The sequence below is a fragment of the Homarus americanus genome, unplaced genomic scaffold (genome assembly GCF_018991925.1).
Source record: "Homarus americanus isolate GMGI-L3 unplaced genomic scaffold, GMGI_Hamer_2.0 scaffold33468, whole genome shotgun sequence".
Lineage (NCBI taxonomy): Eukaryota > Metazoa > Arthropoda > Malacostraca > Decapoda > Nephropidae > Homarus > Homarus americanus.
The window spans coordinates 1,988,797-2,008,250 of record NW_024714177.1 but is presented as its reverse complement, the minus strand read 5'-3'; the positions used below and the strand labels follow the sequence as shown (position 1 = coordinate 2,008,250).

Genomic DNA, 19,454 nt, shown 5'->3' with positions numbered 1-19,454 from the left:
TATTGTTGTAGGATGTATCAAGTGAAACATGTATATGGAGCAAGTGATCACTAGATTACAAGATGTTGTAACCGCTAGATTAAGGTTAGGATATAAGTACCTCTGGCAGTATGTTCCTCAAGCAGATGTAAACAAAACTAAATGTAAAGTGTGTGGCCATATATAGCCACACACTTGAATTTATCGTCCTCGACTGTGTGAAGATAGAACCTTGGGACAGGTCCAAGCACACTGTGTGTGAAATGGCACAACACTTCATCTCTAATGGCAAGATAGCCGACATATTAAGATTGTATCCACTTTTTTGCACTCAGTAACTATATCAGTTCTCATGCCAGAACCAAATACGCAATGTGCCTGAATACCTCCCACGTAAATGTGAATAACAAAGTGTGAGGCCAGACCTGCCTCACACGCCTGTTCTCACGCATTTGTGAATAAGTTACCCTTTATGTATAGAACTAAACAAATAATGTAAATGAAATACTGTGTAACTTTCGGTGCCATAATATCCTGACAACCAGGGTTAATTATTATGACCCTTGTAAACTCTACTCTGTAATCCTTTGCGCTACCGCTCACAGGATGAGTGTGGGGTGCACAATAAAGCAACCTGCAAGCAGCAAAATCAAAATCAATCCACTGAGGACTTAACTAGACTTACTTGCTACTCCCTGCAGCCCCTCCTCTTACCACCCCACTGAGGACTTAACTAGACTTACTTGCTGCCTCACCCCAGCCAGCCCCCTCCTTCTTACCACACTGAGGGACTTAACTAGACTTACTTGCTACCTCACCCCATGGCCTCCTCTTACCCCCACTGAGGAACTTAACTAGACTTACTTGCTACCCCACTCCCCCAGCCAGCCCCTCCCTCTTCCACCCCACTGAGGGACTTAACTAGACTTACTTGCTACACTCACCCCCAGCCGCCCTCCTTCTTCTACCCCCCACTGAGGGACTTAACTAGACTTACTTGCTACCCACTCACCCCAGCCAGCCTCCCTCTTACCACCCCACTGGGGACTTAACTAGACCTTGCTACCCCTCTCGCCGCCCCTCCCTCTTACCACCCCCCACTGAGGGACTTAACTAGACTTACTTGCTACCCCACTCCCCAGCCAGCCTCCTCTTCCACCCCCACTGGGGACTTAACTAGACTTACCTGCCCTCACCCCAGGCAGGCCCCTCCTCTACCACCCCTGGGGACTTAACTAGACTTACTTGCTGCCCACTCACCCACCCAGCCTCTCCTCTTACCACCCCCCACTGAGGACTTAACTAGACTTACTTGCTACCCCACTCACCCCAGCCAGCCCTCCTCTTACCGCCCCCACAGAGGGACTTAACTAGACTTACTTGCTACCACTCACCCCAGCCAGCCCCTCCTCTTACCGCCCCCCACTGAGGGACTTAACTAGACTTGACCTTGACTTGGCAGATGGTAGTGTTCGTCTTTTGAAGTGAATGACAAGTTTATGAGTAATAATGGCCATATTTAGTTCCCAGACGAGGTTTTCTTTTCAGGATTATCTGTCGTTGGTGTTATTATGTTATGACTGTGTTTCAACAAGTAAATTCTTCAACCACGTAATGGGATTAGTGATTACATTGATTATGAAGAGAAAGAACTCGTATACTAAACCTCCTTGGGTAAGACTGTGTATCTGTGTGTTCCTGACTACGTTTTCGTGACTTGGTTGTTTAACTTGTTGGAATAGAACAAATTCTCAGTGTCTATAAAAGTGGTTGCAGGGTTATAATGTGGAGCGTCATAATAGAACGAGGGTGGTAATATCGACAATATTTACCTAGATTTTGCCAAGGCTTTCGACAGTGTACCCCACGAAAGGCTGAAAATCAAACTGGAAGGGTACGGAATTCGGGGAAATGTCCTAGCGTGGATAGAAGACTTTCTACATGACCGCAAGCAATGTGTGGTGATTAATGGACGAAATCGTCATCTGTACCTGTAACAAGTGGGGTACCGCAGGGTAGTGTATTGGGCCCGCTGTTGTTTGTTTGTTTCATAAATGATATGCCTGACGTTGTACACTCTTCCATACAAATGTTTGCCAAGTTATTTCGGGAAATTAAGAACCAAGCGGACTGTGAAGAGCTGCAGAAGGACCTCTGTGGGCTCAGGAATGGTCGAAGGAATGGCTGCTGATTCAATGTCACGAAGTGTAAGAGGATGCACCTGGGGCGCAACGGTAAGGGCGTACCATATGTCCCAACAGGATGAAGAAAATGTACTAGTTGAGACTGTGTGAGAAGGACCTAGGTGTGTATGTTGACAATGAGCTGAAGTTCTCAGGCCATTGTGAGAAGAAGGTAAATCAGGCAAATAAATTATTGGGTCTTATAAGAAGGTCGTTCAGATATCTAGACGGTCCGTCCTCGTGACGATCTTCAGGAGTGAAGTGCTTCCCCATCTGGAGTACTGTCACATCTGGTCCCGAGATATGCTAGGGACTGTCAGTTGGTTGAAAATGTTCAGAGGGCCACCAAGCTGGTGCCTGCACTGGCATCTCAGCTACCCTGCGAGATTGGGCGCCTGAACTTGCCTAGCTTATACTACAGACGGGCAGGGGACCTAGTTGAGGTTTATAAGCATCTCAGGGGCACTACTCAGTTGAGTGTCCTTACTTGGAGCTGGCGGACGCTCGCCCCACAAGGGGTCACAGCTCAAGATTGAAGAAGCCGCAAGTCCGGAAAACCGTGAGGGCAAACTTTTTCGGGTGAGGGTTGTAAACTCTTGGAACAATCTACCAGAAAGTGTTGTGACGGCACCGAGTGTGAGCTCTTTCAAGAAGACTTGACCAACACTGGAGCGGGTTCAGGTACATTCAGGAGCCGGTGCATGCCCAGTATTTGCCAACAGTGCGTGACAGAGACGTGACCGATCGCCCGGGCGGCTAGCGAGCCGACCTTTTGGTGAAGAATATAAAGGAAAAGAGTCGTGACCGATCGCCCAAGCGGCTAACAAGCCGATCAGTGGCGAAGAGGATAAAAGTATGTAGTTTAGTCTATTTATTAAGGATCTTTTATTTCCGTGGTTCAAGAAACTATCCATTATTTAAGTCTAATTGTACAACATATCATTTTCACCACTACTCAGCTTCCTAACCGTGGACCACACTGGAAAATACACTTGTCACATCTAACACGGGGATCGAACCCAAACCGCATTATGAGGGGTAAACACGTAACGGCTGTATTCTCAACTTATGCTTATTAATTTACAGTAAACACAAAATATTGGGAAGATGTAGTTTAGTTATATATATATTCAGTGTTTTATTACATGATTCATAGCACCTCATAATCTCAAGATACCTATAACGCAATCCCATAATAATAGTTAAGTTAGCCCCTCAATTGTATATAATGATCTGTTTTCTATGGTTAAGGTTGCTGGTATAGCTTTAGGGGGAACTATACCGAATATTTGAACATCGCCTGTTTATTGGGATGGTGAGCGGCCCATCCACCCTTGAGAATGTGGAGGCCTTACGCAGGATTTTTCGGTCAGGGATACATCCTCCACCCACACTGTTCTACCACATTAGCCACCGCTCTACCACATCTACCAGAATTTACCTTATTATTCACTATATTTATACCCTTCTGTCCCACAACATATGATACTCGTCCTTAATATATGCTACTGTTCCGCAATATGTTATTGTTCTACACATCTGCTTATTCTGTTACTGTTCCACATCATCTCCTACGTAACACTGTTAACCATCGTCCCCTGTTATTACTTGACATTGTTCTCCTGTCACCCTTTTGGTAAGTCTCCATGCTTTTTGGGGACATTGCACATTCCTAGCCCAAGGTGAACCTAGGGCCACCTACACTAATATAAAAACACTTACGTATGCACATAAATTTACACTATCTTAGAAATACATGAATATATACAGGGGCTCCCTGTACACACACACACACACACACACACACACACACACACACACACACACGAAACTGAAAGTACAGGTATAATAAATGTCACAGTTGAGGTGTGTCCGTTCTTGGGTAGCCAAGGTGTGAACTGCTATGTCACCATACTGTATTTTAGCCAGAGAGAGAGAGAGAGGGGAGGGGTGGAGTTTCTGAGAATTTAAAGAATTTTATTGAATGTATGGAATTCTCAGTGATTCTCGTGAAGCTGGGCAGATCTTAGAACATAAGTATGGTGTTTGTTTCGTCACCATTGCAGGAAGAGCTCTCCCCTGAAAGTGTCTTAAGACGGACAGTTTTACGTCAGTGTAGCAGATCACCAGTAGTCCTCCCCTCACCGCCCAACACCTGCAGGTATGGCGTGAAGGTGTTGGTCAACATTAGCATACATATATATAGGTTCGGGGATATATTATCATTGCCAACGATGACTGCAATAGTCTTTATGCAGTGTGACAAGCGGAACGAGTCCAGCGATCTCTTTATTATTGAGTAACTGTGATGTACCTAGGTCCATGTTGACAGAAGGGCACGTAGCATGACTGTATCATCCAAAATGAATCCCTGTAGTGTAAGATAATGCAGGAGTTCAGTGCGGCTGGCGTGCTTGGCTACACTTCAGTGATGTTCTTCAGCGGCTGAGATAACAGGAATTTGCCAGCAGGAATATTTTGGTTGTAGAGGAAGGACCTGGCAACTGGAGAGAGAGTTGACTGGGCGAGGCTGACTGTGACAGGAGGCAGGCAGTCAGCAGTGTGTCAGCAGAGAGGTAGGTCGTGTCTTCATCTCGGTGATATCTTCTCACTCTGACCTTTCCTGATAGTTTTATAACAACGTACAGTATAATTTACACTTGGTAATGACTTAATGTTGATCTGGTGTAAGGAACGGGTCAGGGAATCTTATTACGGTAGATGTATCGCTTCTATTATTATTCATTAGACGGTGTATTGGGAATATGTTATTTATTAATATCGACTAAGAACATCGCTAAAATTACCCAGGAACATCTTGCACTTCACCACGACGAAGAGAAGTGACACGAACAGCGTAGTGTGTAGAAAAAATATATAGTAGATAGCACCTGTGTGTATATGTGTGTGTGTATATGTGTGTGTATGTGTGTGTGTGTGTGTATATATATATGTGTGTGTGTGTGTGTGTGTGTGTGTGTGTGTGTGTGTGTGTGTGTGTGTGTGTGTGTGTGAACCTAGATACAGTGTTTGGTGTTGGTCATCAAAGGACTGTGACTAGTGTTCTGGTTTCGTGAGGTGAGCTGTGTTGTTTTGGTATAGTGTCGTGTCGTCCTCTCGAGAACTTGGTTTATTTTTAGTAATTTCTAAGATGGGATCGTTGTTTGTGAACGATCTTTAACACCATGTGAAGTATTTTATTGAGGGAAAAATATCTCTAATACTATATAATATTCCACTAACAAAATTTAACTCTTTAACGTGGATAATATTTTTTCCCAATTTACAAAGCGAGTAGGAACGGACACAAGTACCACCTCAGAATTAAAAGAACCATAAGACTCGTAAGAGATCTATGACGACCCAGACCCAGGATCACCACCCAGAGAGGAACAAGACTCACACTAAGTTGCCAAGACTCTGTGTCTCGTATGTGGAGATGTTGATGGTGACGGTGGTGATGGTGCTGGTGAATCTTCAGCTGGCGGCCACACACTTCAGCAACCAAGGTACGTCCTCGCCACACATTTCATCAACCACAGTACAGTATGTCTTAACACACACTAGTCCACTTGTGTAACGCTGTCATGATGTGACCCGCCATAACAGTGCGAGTTGTGTTGACTTATTAGCGGAACCTTGAGACCTGGCGTACCTCAAGGACCTGTACTTACCTCGAAAACATGAGTACATTATACCTCCAATTAACCTTATTGATAATCATATTTTACCTGGATTAAATGTTACAATGTTAAATGGACGCAATTTACTATATATTATACTCTTAGTTCGTCATGATACAATTTACTGTGTAGGAGTCTCACAGTGCAGGAGTCTCACAGTGTAGGAGGTTCAGAGCCCAGATATGTGTTAATGTTGTGTAGTTTTAAGACAAGTATTGACTTCCAGGTCGGCGCCACCAAGTTCATATGAACAGTGCCAGACATGGTCCTCATCTTGCACCCATGGTAAGCCTCCCATTATGGCCTTCCACACACTTCCACCACACACGTCACCCCTCTACCACAAATGCTACCCCACCACACACGCCACCCCACCACACAGACATACACCACCCCTCCTTAACAAGCGCCACCCCACCACACACACTCCACCACACTACACTCCACCACACTACACTCCACCACACTACACTCCACCCTTCCTAAGCTCTACCTTTCCACACACGCCATCCCTCCTCCACACGCCATCCCTCTTCCACACATTTCATCCCCTTCACTCATTCCACCCCACCACACACTACAACCCTCCACACACATTCCACACACCTTACTCCTCATATTTTTATCACTTTCGTAATTAGATAATTTTCTACTAGCTATTTCTAAAGCACATTATGATCTATTTCCTCTAATGAAAAATGACTTGAATTAAAAAAGAAAATCTTTCACTTTGTTACTATGATTGCTATGACGGTCACCATTCTGTCTTTAATCTACATGGCGTTATTGTTATTACCATTATCACTGTGTTATCTCTCACTATAACTGTCACTATGTTGTAGGCTTTTGTCGTATTCACCATTAACACTACGATCTTTCTCTTGTTTGAACACAGATAAGACTCGTGGCACCAAATGCTGTCATTGTACACGTTCACATTTACTCTCTCTCTCTCTCTCTCTCTCTCTCTCTCTCTCTCTCTCTCTACCAGGCGTCACCATCGGTCAGGCAGAGCACGTTGGTCAGGGCAGCATCCCCCCTCTCACATTAGCCGTGTTGATGCTCACCCAACCTCCTTCTCCTTCTGCAGGATATGATGCTGACGGGGTTGGCGCACGAGTCCATGGCGCTACGAAGACAACAACTTCCCTTTACGCTACTGAAACCCGCGCCCATGGTCGAGACGATGGAGGTAGGGGGGGGGAGACTGTGGTCGTCAGGTTTAGTCATCTTAAACATCATCAATTATGGAGGAAATTTACCCAGAGTATTTAAATTGCTTGTCTATGTTCTCTACCTTTTTATTGGTGAACTATACATTACAGGATAATATAAATGTTTCCCTCACAAGAGACAGTTGTTTAGAGTAATATGTTTCGCCGTGTTTACGTCAGCTGTTACGCGCAAAGAAATCCTTAACTGTTGATTCAAGTCACAGCCGATGTAGAATGAAACAGCCCAGTGAGCTACTTGATGATACAACGAGGAAGTGCAGTGATGTTCTGTAGAGCGGATGATTATGGGTCAGGGGATGTGGATATCTCTTGGAAAATGTCATTCATGATAAATTCCTTTGTGACGAAAGTAGTCCCTTTCATTGAGATATTTATTTTAATATTGTTTTACTTTGATTCCATAATATGTTTACTCTTGGGAGTTTCCTTCTTTCGAATGTAAACAAACACAGCCCTGCCACACTGCACAAAACCTGACGACCCCCTGTAAACGCACCAGTGAAGGGGACTGTACGTGTTATATTCATTTCCATACTATTTTCGGGGACGACTACTTTTATATTAGAAGGTTTATATATTAGATGTACAGTTCATTACTTAATAACTGGCCATATATTTAGCAGGTGTATACTGTATATAATAACCTGTTTTTGAGAAATGTAATCTGTAGTGTCGTTGTAAGTTACTAAGGATAGAAATATTACTCTGTATTATCAGTCATAAGAAAACTTGGGTAATAATGACTTCTTTGTCTTCCACTACTGTGTCGCAGACCATCGATGACATGGTGAGGGTGATGACGAAGGAGGGCGCCCAGGCCAACGAGGACCTCCTCATGCAGGAGTTGCTTCAACTGGCAGACGAGATCACCACCTCCATGATGCCCTCCACCTCCAGAACGGCTGATCGTGTCATCATACCTACCACCTTGGGTGAAGTTGACATGATCCCCGTCACCAGAATAGATGACCTTACCATTAGGCCCACCACCAGACGTGTTGAAGCCACCATGACGCTCACCACCACCATCACGCCCAAGGCTCCCGTCGCAGCTTCACCTGTCATGGCTGAGGCAGTGATGGAATCTCCCGAATTGTCTTACTCCAGCTCCAACCACACGGCTAAGAAGTTCTTAAGTCGTGTCAAGGCTCTGCTGGTGGCCTCCGGCATCGAGCTCATCCTACCACTGGACTGTGGACGGGTAGGTGGCAGTTACCTCTGGGGGCAGCGTCCCATGGTCAGCCTGGACGTAGTGTACAGGTGAGGACGGCACAGCGAGTCAAACACGTTCCTCAAAATTCTGTGACACGGGCGATAAATTATGATACCAAACAATAAATGTTCTTCAGCTGTATTCCGGACGGTTACAAGTTGGGTATATCTTCAGTAAATGTATACACTACCAAACAAACCCAGAACATTAACCAGTCCACCAATGTACATTATAAAAGTTTACATTAAAGTATTCTTGCACCATAAAGGTCAGCACACGCACCATGAGTATCACCAGTGGGATCTATAACATAACATATCAATCTTAATTGTACCTTCCTGTCGAAACTTGGCAGTCAACGTAAAGAAAATATTAATGGTGACTAATAACAGAGCTACAAGTTCAGAAAAAATGTCAAATAAATTCCTGATTATTGATTATGAACGAACTAGATCACTGTACACATGAGGCCTCACATACCAGCTTATAGTGAGGCTGGCTGGGATGACGTAGTATGAGGTATTAGAGAATTAATTGATATAAGATCTTAAACGAATTTTAATATTATTATATTTGTATTATTATTATTACCATTATTTTACTTGGATTTATTTACTCTTGTGTTCTAATATACAGCAACTGAACATCAGGTAAATTGTCAGGTAACTAGATATCTAATTCTTATCTCCTCTATCCCCAGAACCCGCTGAACAGTACACAGGTGCTGGGGGAACCGCTGCCATGGGTGGTGGCGCTGGGGTCTAGAGAGGACGGCAGGTTCCATTACCGCTGTACAGGTGTCATCATCACTAACTTCCACGTCCTCACAGATGCCGACTGTGTTGCCTCCCCACATATGTAAGTGACGTTAGTTATGTTACCTTATTTGTATCATGAAGCTGGCATCAGTTACCTACATCATGTCAAGTATAAACAAAATCCCTCACTTATATCACGTGAACACCAGTCATTTATATCATGTTACAAGTATGAAGAACATCAATCACTTCCATCACGTCTAATATGAGCGTGGTTGTTGGGGTATACAGTAACGTGGTGCAGGCGAGCAGGTCGGGGGAGCTGCCTGACCAGAGGGCGGAGGAGAACTTCGTGGTGGGTCGCAGGATACACCCGGACATCGAGGCCAGGGACGACCTCTTCACAGGCATCAACATTGGCATCCTCGAACTGGCCAACCCTTTTATTTTTAGTGGTGAGTGTGTGTGTGTGGTGTGTGTATGTATGTGTGCGAGACTTGAATATGTAATAACTAGTATCTCTCCCTCAGACTACCTCCAACCTGTGTGCCTCCCGGGAGTGTTTGAGGAGCAGGACACGGAGGCAAGTTTCGCCGTCACTATTGCTGGCTTCGAGAATATCATGGATGGTAAGTCTTCACCTCTCTTTACCTTACCTACAGAGTTAATTAATCTTCATCGCAGGTACACCATCGTCTGTATACCCTACAAGTGATAATGTGGTAGATGAAAAACCTTAATTTATTACTTTAGGTCCTCAGGGTCGTGTAGCCAGTAGGTACGCCAAGCCTAACGTGACGGCTGAAGGGGCTGCCTCTTGCTTCTTCACTGTACGCACGAACACAGACCTCTCCTCCATGTTGTATACTCTCCTCACCAAAAACCACCTCTGTGTCTACATCAGGTTTGAGACGGTAATTACCCATTGATGATATTTTGTGAGTTATACTGTGAATTTAAACGAGTAATGATAAAAGTTTCCAGAATATCTGTACTTAGATGACTGTTTGGTGGTGATGTTTCAGGTGGGGAAGTCGGTGGTACTGGTGGAGGACGAGAAGAGCGGGCGGGTGAGGGTGGTAGGTGTGGGTGGGTTTGCCAATGCTCGCTCCACCATCCCCGTTGCCTACACCCTCGTCCAGCCTTATCGTTTCTGGGTGGAGCTCGTCCTCAAGAAGTTCCTCAACAACATGGCGCCTCCCAAAGATGTAGAGGCTGGTAGGAGCGACAACGGGAGGTCTTTTTCATAAATAACTGACTGCATTAAGTGTTCTGGAGCTTATAGAACAGTATCTTGCAATCTTTGTAACGCAGGAGCTATAGAAATAACACAATGAAAACAGCAGGGATTCTCAACTCTTCGAAATGTTGTGTTATGTACGGAGGATCGTCGTTTATCATGTCATTCGTTATCCGTCACCCGTCAGTTATCATCTGTCACTGTTCACTCTGTACCATCACCCGTCACATTCCTCCCCATCTTCCATTATACATCACTATTTATCTTTAACTGTCTACTGTGATAAACCTTCGTCAAAATTTCGAAACAGAAGAGGATGACGTACACATAGGTTAATATGCTATCATTGTCATTAACATGTATTTAACCGCTATAAACTTTTTAACTCTTAGACAGTTTTGTTTAGTATTATAACATCAGGAACCACGTAGAGTCGCTAATTGTTCACGTACAGTCACTTTCATGCCCATAACTTTAAAGTCACCCTCAAAAATCTTGTCGCCTCTCCAGCTGAACCACGAACGCCTAGATTCATGTAACACAAGACTCAGGTGGTGTGAAAGGGAAGGTGTAGTGTAGTGTGAAAGGGAAGGTGACGTGAAAAGAGAAGGTGTAGTGTGGTGTAAGGAGGGCAGGTGGCGTAGTGTGGAAAGGGAAGGTGTAGTGTGGCGTGAAAAGGGAAGGTGTAGTGTGGCGTGAAAAGGGAAGGTGGAGTGTGGTGTGAGGAGGGTTGGTGTAGTGTGTGGTGTGAAAAGAGAAGGTATAGTGTGGTGTGAGGACTAGGGGGCGAGAATAAGTAAACCAGAGACCGAGCGACCTATTCCCGGCCTAATGATGAACGCAAGAGGACTTCACACCACTTGCTTCTTTTCTGTCAAAAAAGAAACACTGATAAGCGAACCTGAAGAACATATCATCCACACCAACAGACATACAGATCTGTAAGATAATTGCAATATGGTCCACACTGGCGTAGTTATAATGGGTAGAATTAATGTCACACCTGGAATCGCTTTCATAATGGCAATGTAGTTTTGTTGAGTTTCACACATCAGCAACACCAGGAAGTTTAAATGTTTCTGAAATAATTACAATGTACTAAATATTCGATGGTAGTTGGTACTGAAGTTATTTCGTTATTTACCAGTTTAAGATAGATAACAAAAACTAGAGATCTAATCGCCCTGATAGTTTGTACTGTAATTGGAGAACTATATCAGATACCCTCGTTATGTGGAATTCTTCGGGGTTAATTCTCTCCAAGATTTGAGATGTTAAATGTCCTTAAGTGCTGTACCACCTCGTGTATTCTTTTGACATGTCTTACCTCGGTTCCCTTTGTATACAACACTGTAGTCTATTGGCTGCCACACTAAACACATGGTATATTGAGCAGCTGATTTATTTTCACATTCACTCCTGTAGTAACTCACACCGTGCACTGTTCACTAGATTTGATTTTTACCTTTATAGACTGGTAGATAGTCGAGAGAAAATTTCATTAAATAAAATGTATATAAATTAAAGAGTATTTGTTTCATCACATTCCCTTAATATGAAAAGTATTAGACCTTCAAATAATAAATTGTTTTGTTTTTGTTTTGTCCATTTTTGTGTTTGTGGCAGCGTTGTTGTACTGTAGAGGTTGTGAGATGCCTGATGAGCAGTGCATTAGCTGGAGCAAGGGAAGATCGTTTGGTCATCAAGATCTTAATGAACCTGAAAGAAAAAAGTGAGTGATTGCTTTCATTATCTATTAAAGTATTCCCATTTCTTCACACAGGCAGGAATAAAAGAGAAAGAGCAACATCAAGATGATTATAATATTCAGACAAGTCATACGCATTTATTTTTACTCACAAAATAATATACAGTAGTTTCATTAAAATAGCATTCTAATCTTTCTCGTCAAATTATTCACAATAACCACCACAATTCTTCTGAAATATTCACTTGTTTGTTGTCATAATTTCAGTAAATATTTTCTCTTTCTCAGACATTTATTTCTCAATCAAAAAAATAATTTATCTGACGTAACAATAATAATTCTACAGTCCTGTTATAACTAAATTATTAATATTCCTTTCCGATCAACAGCCGTCAGTTCTTGTATCACCAGGGTCGATGAGTCACCACCAGTCTGTTGCTTTAAGTAAGTACAGTATTATGTTGACAAAGGTTAGTGTAGCAGTACCGCAAACTAAAGTGTGGGTGTGTGAGTGTATATGCATGTGCGAGCGTACATACATGAGGGGTGAATGCAAAAGTGTTCGAATACAACGGGAGTAACACGGACGACAGTGAACTTTAGGCCATCACCACTTGTCGGCACTAACGGTTTGGTGACGCTCTGAGGAGATGAGTTGTCTCCAGTGCTGCCTAACACAACTACTATACCTCCCTGCTCCTACTCGTGTCCACATAGGTAAGACCACCAGTGACTTAAAGTAATGGGGTAAATTCACAATTCTGCAAAAAAAATACTAATAAGTTCCATTTTTATTGTAAATTATATATTGACGTTATGTTACTGCGCTTCAACAACTAACAGGCCTTAAAAGTGCATAGCAAGGGCCATTGACCTAGTGCATTGGCCTTGTTGATAACAGTGCAGTGATCAACAAGGTCAAAAGCCTTCCTGAAGTCAACAAGGGCAACGGCCAGTGATGTCTTACGTTTCTCCAGGTTTTTGTGCAGAAAGTCCAGGAAACTAACTTAGTGTGATGTAGAGGAGGTCCTCAGACTCCTCACATTACCAAATTGCTGTGGATCAATTGACTGATAAATACTAGCAAATGTCCATTTAAATACCGTTTATTATTATTATTATTTTTATTATTATTATTATATATATATATATATATATATATATATATATATATATATATATATATATATATATATATATATATATATATATATTTCATGTAACCACAATGAAAACGTGGATAGATAATCTTGATAAATACACGGGAGGAGCACGATATCTTTTAGCTTTCGTCTTTATTGAAGATGTCTTGAATAAAGACGAAAGCTAAGGTACTCCGTTGTTTCCATTTTCCCGTGATTTATCAAGATATATATATATATATATTTGTGTGTGTGTGTGTGTGTAAAATTTTTGTACATAAATATTGCCTCCAGTTCTCTTATTAAATATGGTTCTTTGTATAAACTTTAGAAGAACGACACAGTATGGAAAATGGTCACAATAAGGCGTACCGCTCAAGTCTTACACCTTGGTGGCGTTAGTCGGCACGTTTCACTGTGATGCTGGCATGTGATTTTTGAGACTTGCTGTTCATTACAATAGACAGTGATTTATTTCCACCAGTCAACATGGCTTAGTTACTTTTCCAGCAGTCAATGCACTTTACTTATACTACCAACAGTCAGTACACTTCCAAGTCAGTATACTCAACGGTCAATACAGACTACTTCTAACAGTCGCCCTCTGACTGTCGAGACATTAACATTAAATCTCTTGAGTTACTGATATTACTCTCACGATCTTGCTCACACTCGACGTAAACAGTCACCATCTGTGTGAGGCAACTGTTACCGAGCCCCGGGAGCTTGTTGGTAGACTCCCGCAACCTCCTCCACCACATATTTAACAGTACTGTATATCCACAACCAAGTCAGTTTTATTGACCTTATATATTTTTATTTCCACGTCTCTCAGTTCCAGAGAACCCAGCAACCTGAGCCTCCATCAAAGGTTGACCTAATCTGGAGAGGCACTCAGGGTGGGAGGGGAATGAACTGGGTGAGGTTGGCTCTTTCTAAGTAGGCCTGGGAGAAGGAGTATTCGTTCATTCTGGGCTTGAGGTCCGGGTAGACGACGGTGCCGCCTGAGAGGTAGCCCGCCCAGAATCCGTAACTGCCCAACGTTATGATGGTGTGGTTGCAGGCTGCCAGTACCGCCAAGTCCAGCTCCCGCGGCATACCTGAAGGAGTCAAGAACCTTAGTCACTCACTCGCCTCTTCACGGATAACATTACCTTCGTCACTTCAAACATCAGCAGTCACCACCTCCCTTTGATGCCTGGGCCACAAAGGTCCCTGGCAGTACACTCGATCGTCGTCACTTTCCAATTAGGCACGCATTCGCAGTTTGGTAGCCTGAGTGTTAGGGGTGCAAACCTGTGACCTGGCAGCCACACCCTCTATGTATAACTTAAGAGAGAATACATTCATACTCGATATTGAGCACATTAGTGATAACCAAGACAAATTTTTGCCATCGAAGGCGAACAGGTGAGAATGTAGAAGGGGAAGTACCTGGAGCAAAGACCACGTCCTGCTCGTCACCCAACACCACCACCGCGTAGTCCACATCATCTGACGCCACCACAAACGTCACCCGTGGGAGGCGCTGACGGTAGAAATCAAGGGCGCGCCTCAGGTAGTCCTGGCCAGGCCCGGCGATCATGAACATACGCTGTAGGAGTAAAGGGAGAGGATACGTATTGCTTTAGTGTGTGAGAGGAAAGGGTGATTGGGTGTTGTCTCAGTGGAGGTGGCGGTGGGTTGGTTTCAATGAATTACGGTGTTAACAAATATAGATACTAGGAACAGGTATTTGGGAGGAGTGTTTATTTTTTTTTTTTTACTAATCAGCTGAGAATAACACAGGTTCAGATGTCATCAGCATCTTCTTAATTCACCTTAAATAAACTTATGTTATCAAACCTGAAAGTTAGAACACGAATACAAGATCTGTCAGACGCAAGCAGGGGGTGGGGGGCTGGTGTGGACGTATACTGTACCTAACTAAAACTTCAGCAATGTTCAGCATCTATACATTGCCCCGCCTCCTATCGGCCACCTCTTAAAAACTAGAGGAAGTTATGTTTAGACGAAGTGATATCAGATAATGAAAATCTTTTCGGTAAAGTCGGAAGTTGAATTGACAAAAAGACGCCCAGAAAAATGCAATAAACTAAATCTATGAAATAAATGCGTTATCAACAAGGCTGACACTGGGAGGGGGTAGGGGGGTGTCTCACCTGGAAGGCAGCAGCGAAATCGGTGCGTCGTATGTGAACACCCACGAAGCTAGTGGGTTTGTCTCTGGCGGCGGCAACGACGTGTAGGTGCTCTTGGGCCTGCGGGTGCGACCGTCTTTTAATATACTCTCTTGGGATATCAGACGATTATTCGTGTATAACCACACAAATCTCTGCTTGATCACCCTCACACACACACACACCAACACGCCCGACAGTTGAGGGGCTCCGAGTTTCTATGCTGTTATCAGTTTGATCGAAATTATTATTTTTTTTATTGTCTAATGATTTTAATAACTTTAACAAAATCTAAAGTAATATGACAGAATGTAAAGACCCAAACAGAACATTTACGAAGCACTGTTTATATTAGTTGGTGTACGAACTTGATCTGTACAACCGTTTCGTCACGTCTACTGTACGTTAATCAAGCATATCCATATGATGACAACACATTTATATCATTTAACCATGGCAAAAATTCTAAAATTCCGTGTTATATGCAGCTGGCAGAATACGTTATTACTCACGTGGTGTTTTCCGTGACTCACCTGCTGCCGCAGTTTGTGGCTGAAAGTGAATTCCTCGAGCAGATCATCCCTGAAGGCGTTGAAGATCTGCATCTCGAAGGGGTAACCTGTAACATAACAATATAATAAATATATGTAGAAAGTCGATGGTTTAGCGATAACTTTATCGGTTCATAATAGTATTTGTCTAAATATTTATGCCGATATATTTGAACACAAAACTTCAGTAATCCCATTAAAGAGGCTAAAGGTTTTCCAGAATCAGTCTACTTTACTATTTATTGCATTAATCTCATGCTTGAGACTGTCTGTAGTCTTTTCCTCACTCTGGTCAACTTACCATCCACCACTATGGCTCTGGCCCCCCTCAACCCAGCGGCGGCCTCTTGTAAGGACTTGTAGTTTGTGAGCGTCGGGGACCCTCGCCCCACATACAACCACGACCCCCCCACCATCCGCACTGGAGAGAGGGGAATAATCTGGCCATTCCATATTTACTGAACTTAGATTGTTAACATAAGACACATTTACCTCACGACAAACATGAAACATCAGTGTTATTTATACTGTATATCTGAATCACCACTAAAATATATTGGCACGTGTAGTGTCTAAGCTGAAACTGTAAAAGTTGCTTTAATCGGTCGAGAAATGTCACTTACGCACAAGCATCTGTGTGTGTGTGCGCGCGCGCGCGCTAATATAGATGCATGATTATACAATGAACGTCTTATGATAGATCTTCTAAAGCCTTTACAGGGTAGAGATTTATATCAGCTGAATAAAATCGCCCAGCATTAACCAGAAAAAAATACCTAACAATGGCGCTGCTCTACATAGACAATACGAAGGACTCTCCGGGCAGCGAGGACATGGTGAAGGAGGGAGGACTCACCAGGCAGCGAGGACATGGTGAAGGAGGGAGGACTCACCAGGCAGCGGGGACATGGTGAAGGAGGGAGGACTCACCAGGCAGCGAGGACATGGTGAAGGAGGCAGGACTCACCAGGCAGCGGGGACATGGTGAAGGAGGGAGGACTCACCAGGCAGCGGGGACATGGTGAGGAGGAGGACTCACCAGAGCTCACCAGGCAGCGGGGACATGGTGAAGGAGGGAGGACTCTCCGGGCAGCGAGGACATGGTGAAGGAGGGAGGACTCACCAGGCAGCGGGGGACATGGTGAGGGAGGGAGGACTCACCAGGCAGCGGGGACATGGTGAAGGAGGGAGGACTCACCAGGCAGCGGGGACATGGTGAGGTGAGGGAGGACTCACCAGGCAGCGAGGACATGGTGAAGGAGGGAGGACTCTCCAGGCAGCGGGGACATGGTGAAGAGGGAGGACTCACCAGGCAGCGGGGACATGGTGAAGGAGGGAGGACTCACCAGGCAGCGGGGACATGGTGAGGTGAGGGAACATTGGCCGTAACATCTCTGCAACTTCCTCCTCCATGAACACTGGCGTCTGGAAGTATACATTTTACATACTGCTGCACTTTTGTCTGTCATTTTTGTTTAGTAAACAGGTCCTTTTCTTTAGATAAAGAACTTTGGAAACACCATGGAGTTAACAAACTAGGCTTTTTTTCTAAGTTAAAACAGTCTATATACGGACACTAATAAAGTGAAAAGATCAAATTAAGCTTGAGTAGTTTACAACGAATTTTCTTTACAAAACAAGCTGTACATATCCCGAAATAGATATTCATGGCTTGAGCAAAGATTAAAACGGGAAGAGAAGTGAAGACTTACGTCATAGACCCTACCGGCGGACCAGACGCTGGCGTACACACCCATGGTGTTGCCCAGCTGGCCTAGTGGCTTGAAGGTAAGGATGGGGGTGGGGTGGCTGTGCCAGGTGGTATTGTAGTGCACCTTCGCGTCCACAGTAATCTCCAGCACCGGCTGCGCCAGGTGACCCACGCCAGGCAACTCCTGAGCCCAGACACTCATCAAGTACACTACACCATCATGTACATTGTACACTATTGTCTAAGTTACATTATCATATACTGTACACTACATCAACTCTCTCACTTTAAGGTGGATGTCATAATTCAGTTTACTACATATCCCGAAGCTCTTAAAAGTACAAGTGTCCTCACCTGGGTCAACAGCCACGGGGTCGTCTCCCTTGGTTTGTTGTCATGATGGGAAGAAACCACGACATTCTTTCCGGCACGGTCAGGTGGAGCCGCCGACGCCTGGGCCTGGTTCTCACCCTCGTCTGGTTCACTGATTGTTTTGACTTCTTGAATAACGCTGATAGATGTTTTTATTTCATAATCTTGTGTGTTGTTTTTTGCTTTAGTTTCTTGGGTTTGAAGATCTTTTATAGTATTATATTCCCGGACCGAGTTTATCCAGTTATTAATCAAATCTTTCGCGCCTTCAAATGTTTTATTCTCCAGTACGTTCATCACATACCGGACGGGTTTATTGTATTTTTCTTCAACATCGTCAGTTTCCCTTACTTGGCTTTTAATAAAGTTTTCATCCGCCTTCACAGTAGATGTGCCAACCATTGATGTATCTTCTAATTTCGTTTTCTCTAACTCTTGCGTTGTTTTCTGTGTCGAAATTAGTTGTGTTTTGTTATCACTTATTGAATTTGCAGCGTTTCGTTCTGTAACTCTGTCTCGCGATTTTAATAATAGTCCGTTGTTAATTATCACTGAAAGGTAAAAGAAAATTAATTTCCTCTTATAAAACCGTTAATACCGTTAGCAAACAGATTGTAATAATACTGTATAAGAGTGAAAGACAAAAAATAAAATACTTACCAAATAAGACCAGCGAAAATAAGATAAATAATAATCTGCCGTTCTTAATCGACATTTTTAATATTTCTGAACCGTGAACTAACACTTAAGACTGAACATTACACATTATAAACGATGATGAAACGAATATGTTAATTATTTCTGAATCCAATTATCAATATTTAAAAAGTATTAATACAACGGTTGCCGCAACTTGTTTCACATGCTCACGAGAGGTTTTAGAGCTTTGATTATAAATCTTAAATTTCAAATGCTTTGCTTTTCAAGAAACATGATCCGGGAACGTGGCTGGAGGAGGTGTAGACGATCTCTTGGGATGACGGCGAGGTGTGGCGTGTGAGAAAGACGGTAAAGTGTGTGACTGGAGGGAGGATGGAGATTGAATGAGAGAACCGAGCATGAAGAATTGAAGATCCTTGCAACTAGGTAGAGTTGCCAATTCTCTCCTGTCGTCAATATTTCGTAAATTATTATTTTCTTTTTGCATAGATTCTCAATGCCTTTTTAGAATGTAGTTATTGAACGATACTGTTCTTAGCCGTAATGCGTTTGATATAAATAAGAAAAGATCAGTACAGAGAGCGTGGATAAAACAATATCCAATTATCCAAATAAACCTCCCAGTACCGTAAGGAGACGATGAACCCGCTTACTGTAGTCACCCAGTACGTGCTTCTATTATAGCACTTGCAGCTGGTGGGTTATTGAAGCTTCCTTAGATATTCAGTAAAATCGTAATAAAAGTTTACATTGATCCATTCAACTACTATATATACCTGTACCGTATAATCTATCCACCCATCCACTCAGCTATCTAAATCCACCCATTCATCTATATC

At 43.3% G+C, this 19,454-nt stretch overlaps 2 protein-coding genes across 2 annotated transcripts; one reads left to right on the top strand and one right to left on the bottom strand.

Annotated features, from left to right (window-relative positions):
* Nucleotides 1-4,690: 4,690 nt before the first annotated feature.
* Nucleotides 4,691-10,982, top strand: LOC121876623 (clotting factor B-like). Its single transcript, XM_042381905.1, has 10 exons — nt 4,691-4,738; nt 5,454-5,671; nt 6,072-6,130; nt 6,936-7,037; nt 7,853-8,281; nt 8,994-9,151; nt 9,343-9,506; nt 9,582-9,680; nt 9,805-9,965; nt 10,077-10,982. Exons 2-10 carry the CDS (start codon nt 5,518-5,520, stop codon nt 10,299-10,301), a joined length of 1,551 nt encoding a protein of 516 aa, XP_042237839.1. The 5' UTR covers nt 4,691-4,738; nt 5,454-5,517; the 3' UTR covers nt 10,302-10,982.
* A 2,378-nt stretch (nt 10,983-13,360) lies between these two features.
* LOC121878319 (galactoside alpha-(1,2)-fucosyltransferase 2-like) lies at nt 13,361-19,020 on the bottom strand. The gene is made up of 9 exons (XM_042384441.1): nt 18,616-19,020; nt 17,938-18,506; nt 17,585-17,767; nt 17,219-17,297; nt 16,174-16,293; nt 15,855-15,940; nt 15,304-15,402; nt 14,576-14,735; nt 13,361-14,241 (listed from the first exon to the last, which is right to left on the bottom strand). The coding sequence occupies exons 1-9, from the start codon at nt 18,668-18,670 to the stop codon at nt 14,036-14,038; spliced, it is 1,557 nt and encodes a 518-aa protein (XP_042240375.1). The 5' UTR covers nt 18,671-19,020; the 3' UTR covers nt 13,361-14,035.
* Between the last annotated feature and the right edge of the window lie 434 nt (nt 19,021-19,454).

What these genes read in the sequence shown, in the direction of transcription:
- LOC121878319 (XM_042384441.1), bottom strand. Translation starts at nt 18,670, where the DNA reads ATGTCGATTAAGAACGGCAGATTATTATTTATCTTATTTTCGCTGGTC. An exon ending in CACCATGTCCCCGCTGCCTG is followed by an intron (nt 16,294 to 17,218) that starts GTGAGTCCTCCC and finishes CCCTCTCTCCAG; the next exon opens with TGCGGATGGTGGGGGGGTCG. An exon ending in GGACGTGGTCTTTGCTCCAG is followed by an intron (nt 14,242 to 14,575) that starts GTACTTCCCCTT and finishes TGACTCCTTCAG; the next exon opens with GTATGCCGCGGGAGCTGGAC.
- LOC121876623 (XM_042381905.1), top strand. Translation starts at nt 5,518, where the DNA reads ATGACGACCCAGACCCAGGATCACCACCCAGAGAGGAACAAGACTCAC. An exon ending in GTCCTCATCTTGCACCCATG is followed by an intron (nt 6,131 to 6,935) that starts GTAAGCCTCCCA and finishes CTCCTTCTGCAG; the next exon opens with GATATGATGCTGACGGGGTT. An exon ending in CTTCGAGAATATCATGGATG is followed by an intron (nt 9,681 to 9,804) that starts GTAAGTCTTCAC and finishes TTATTACTTTAG; the next exon opens with GTCCTCAGGGTCGTGTAGCC.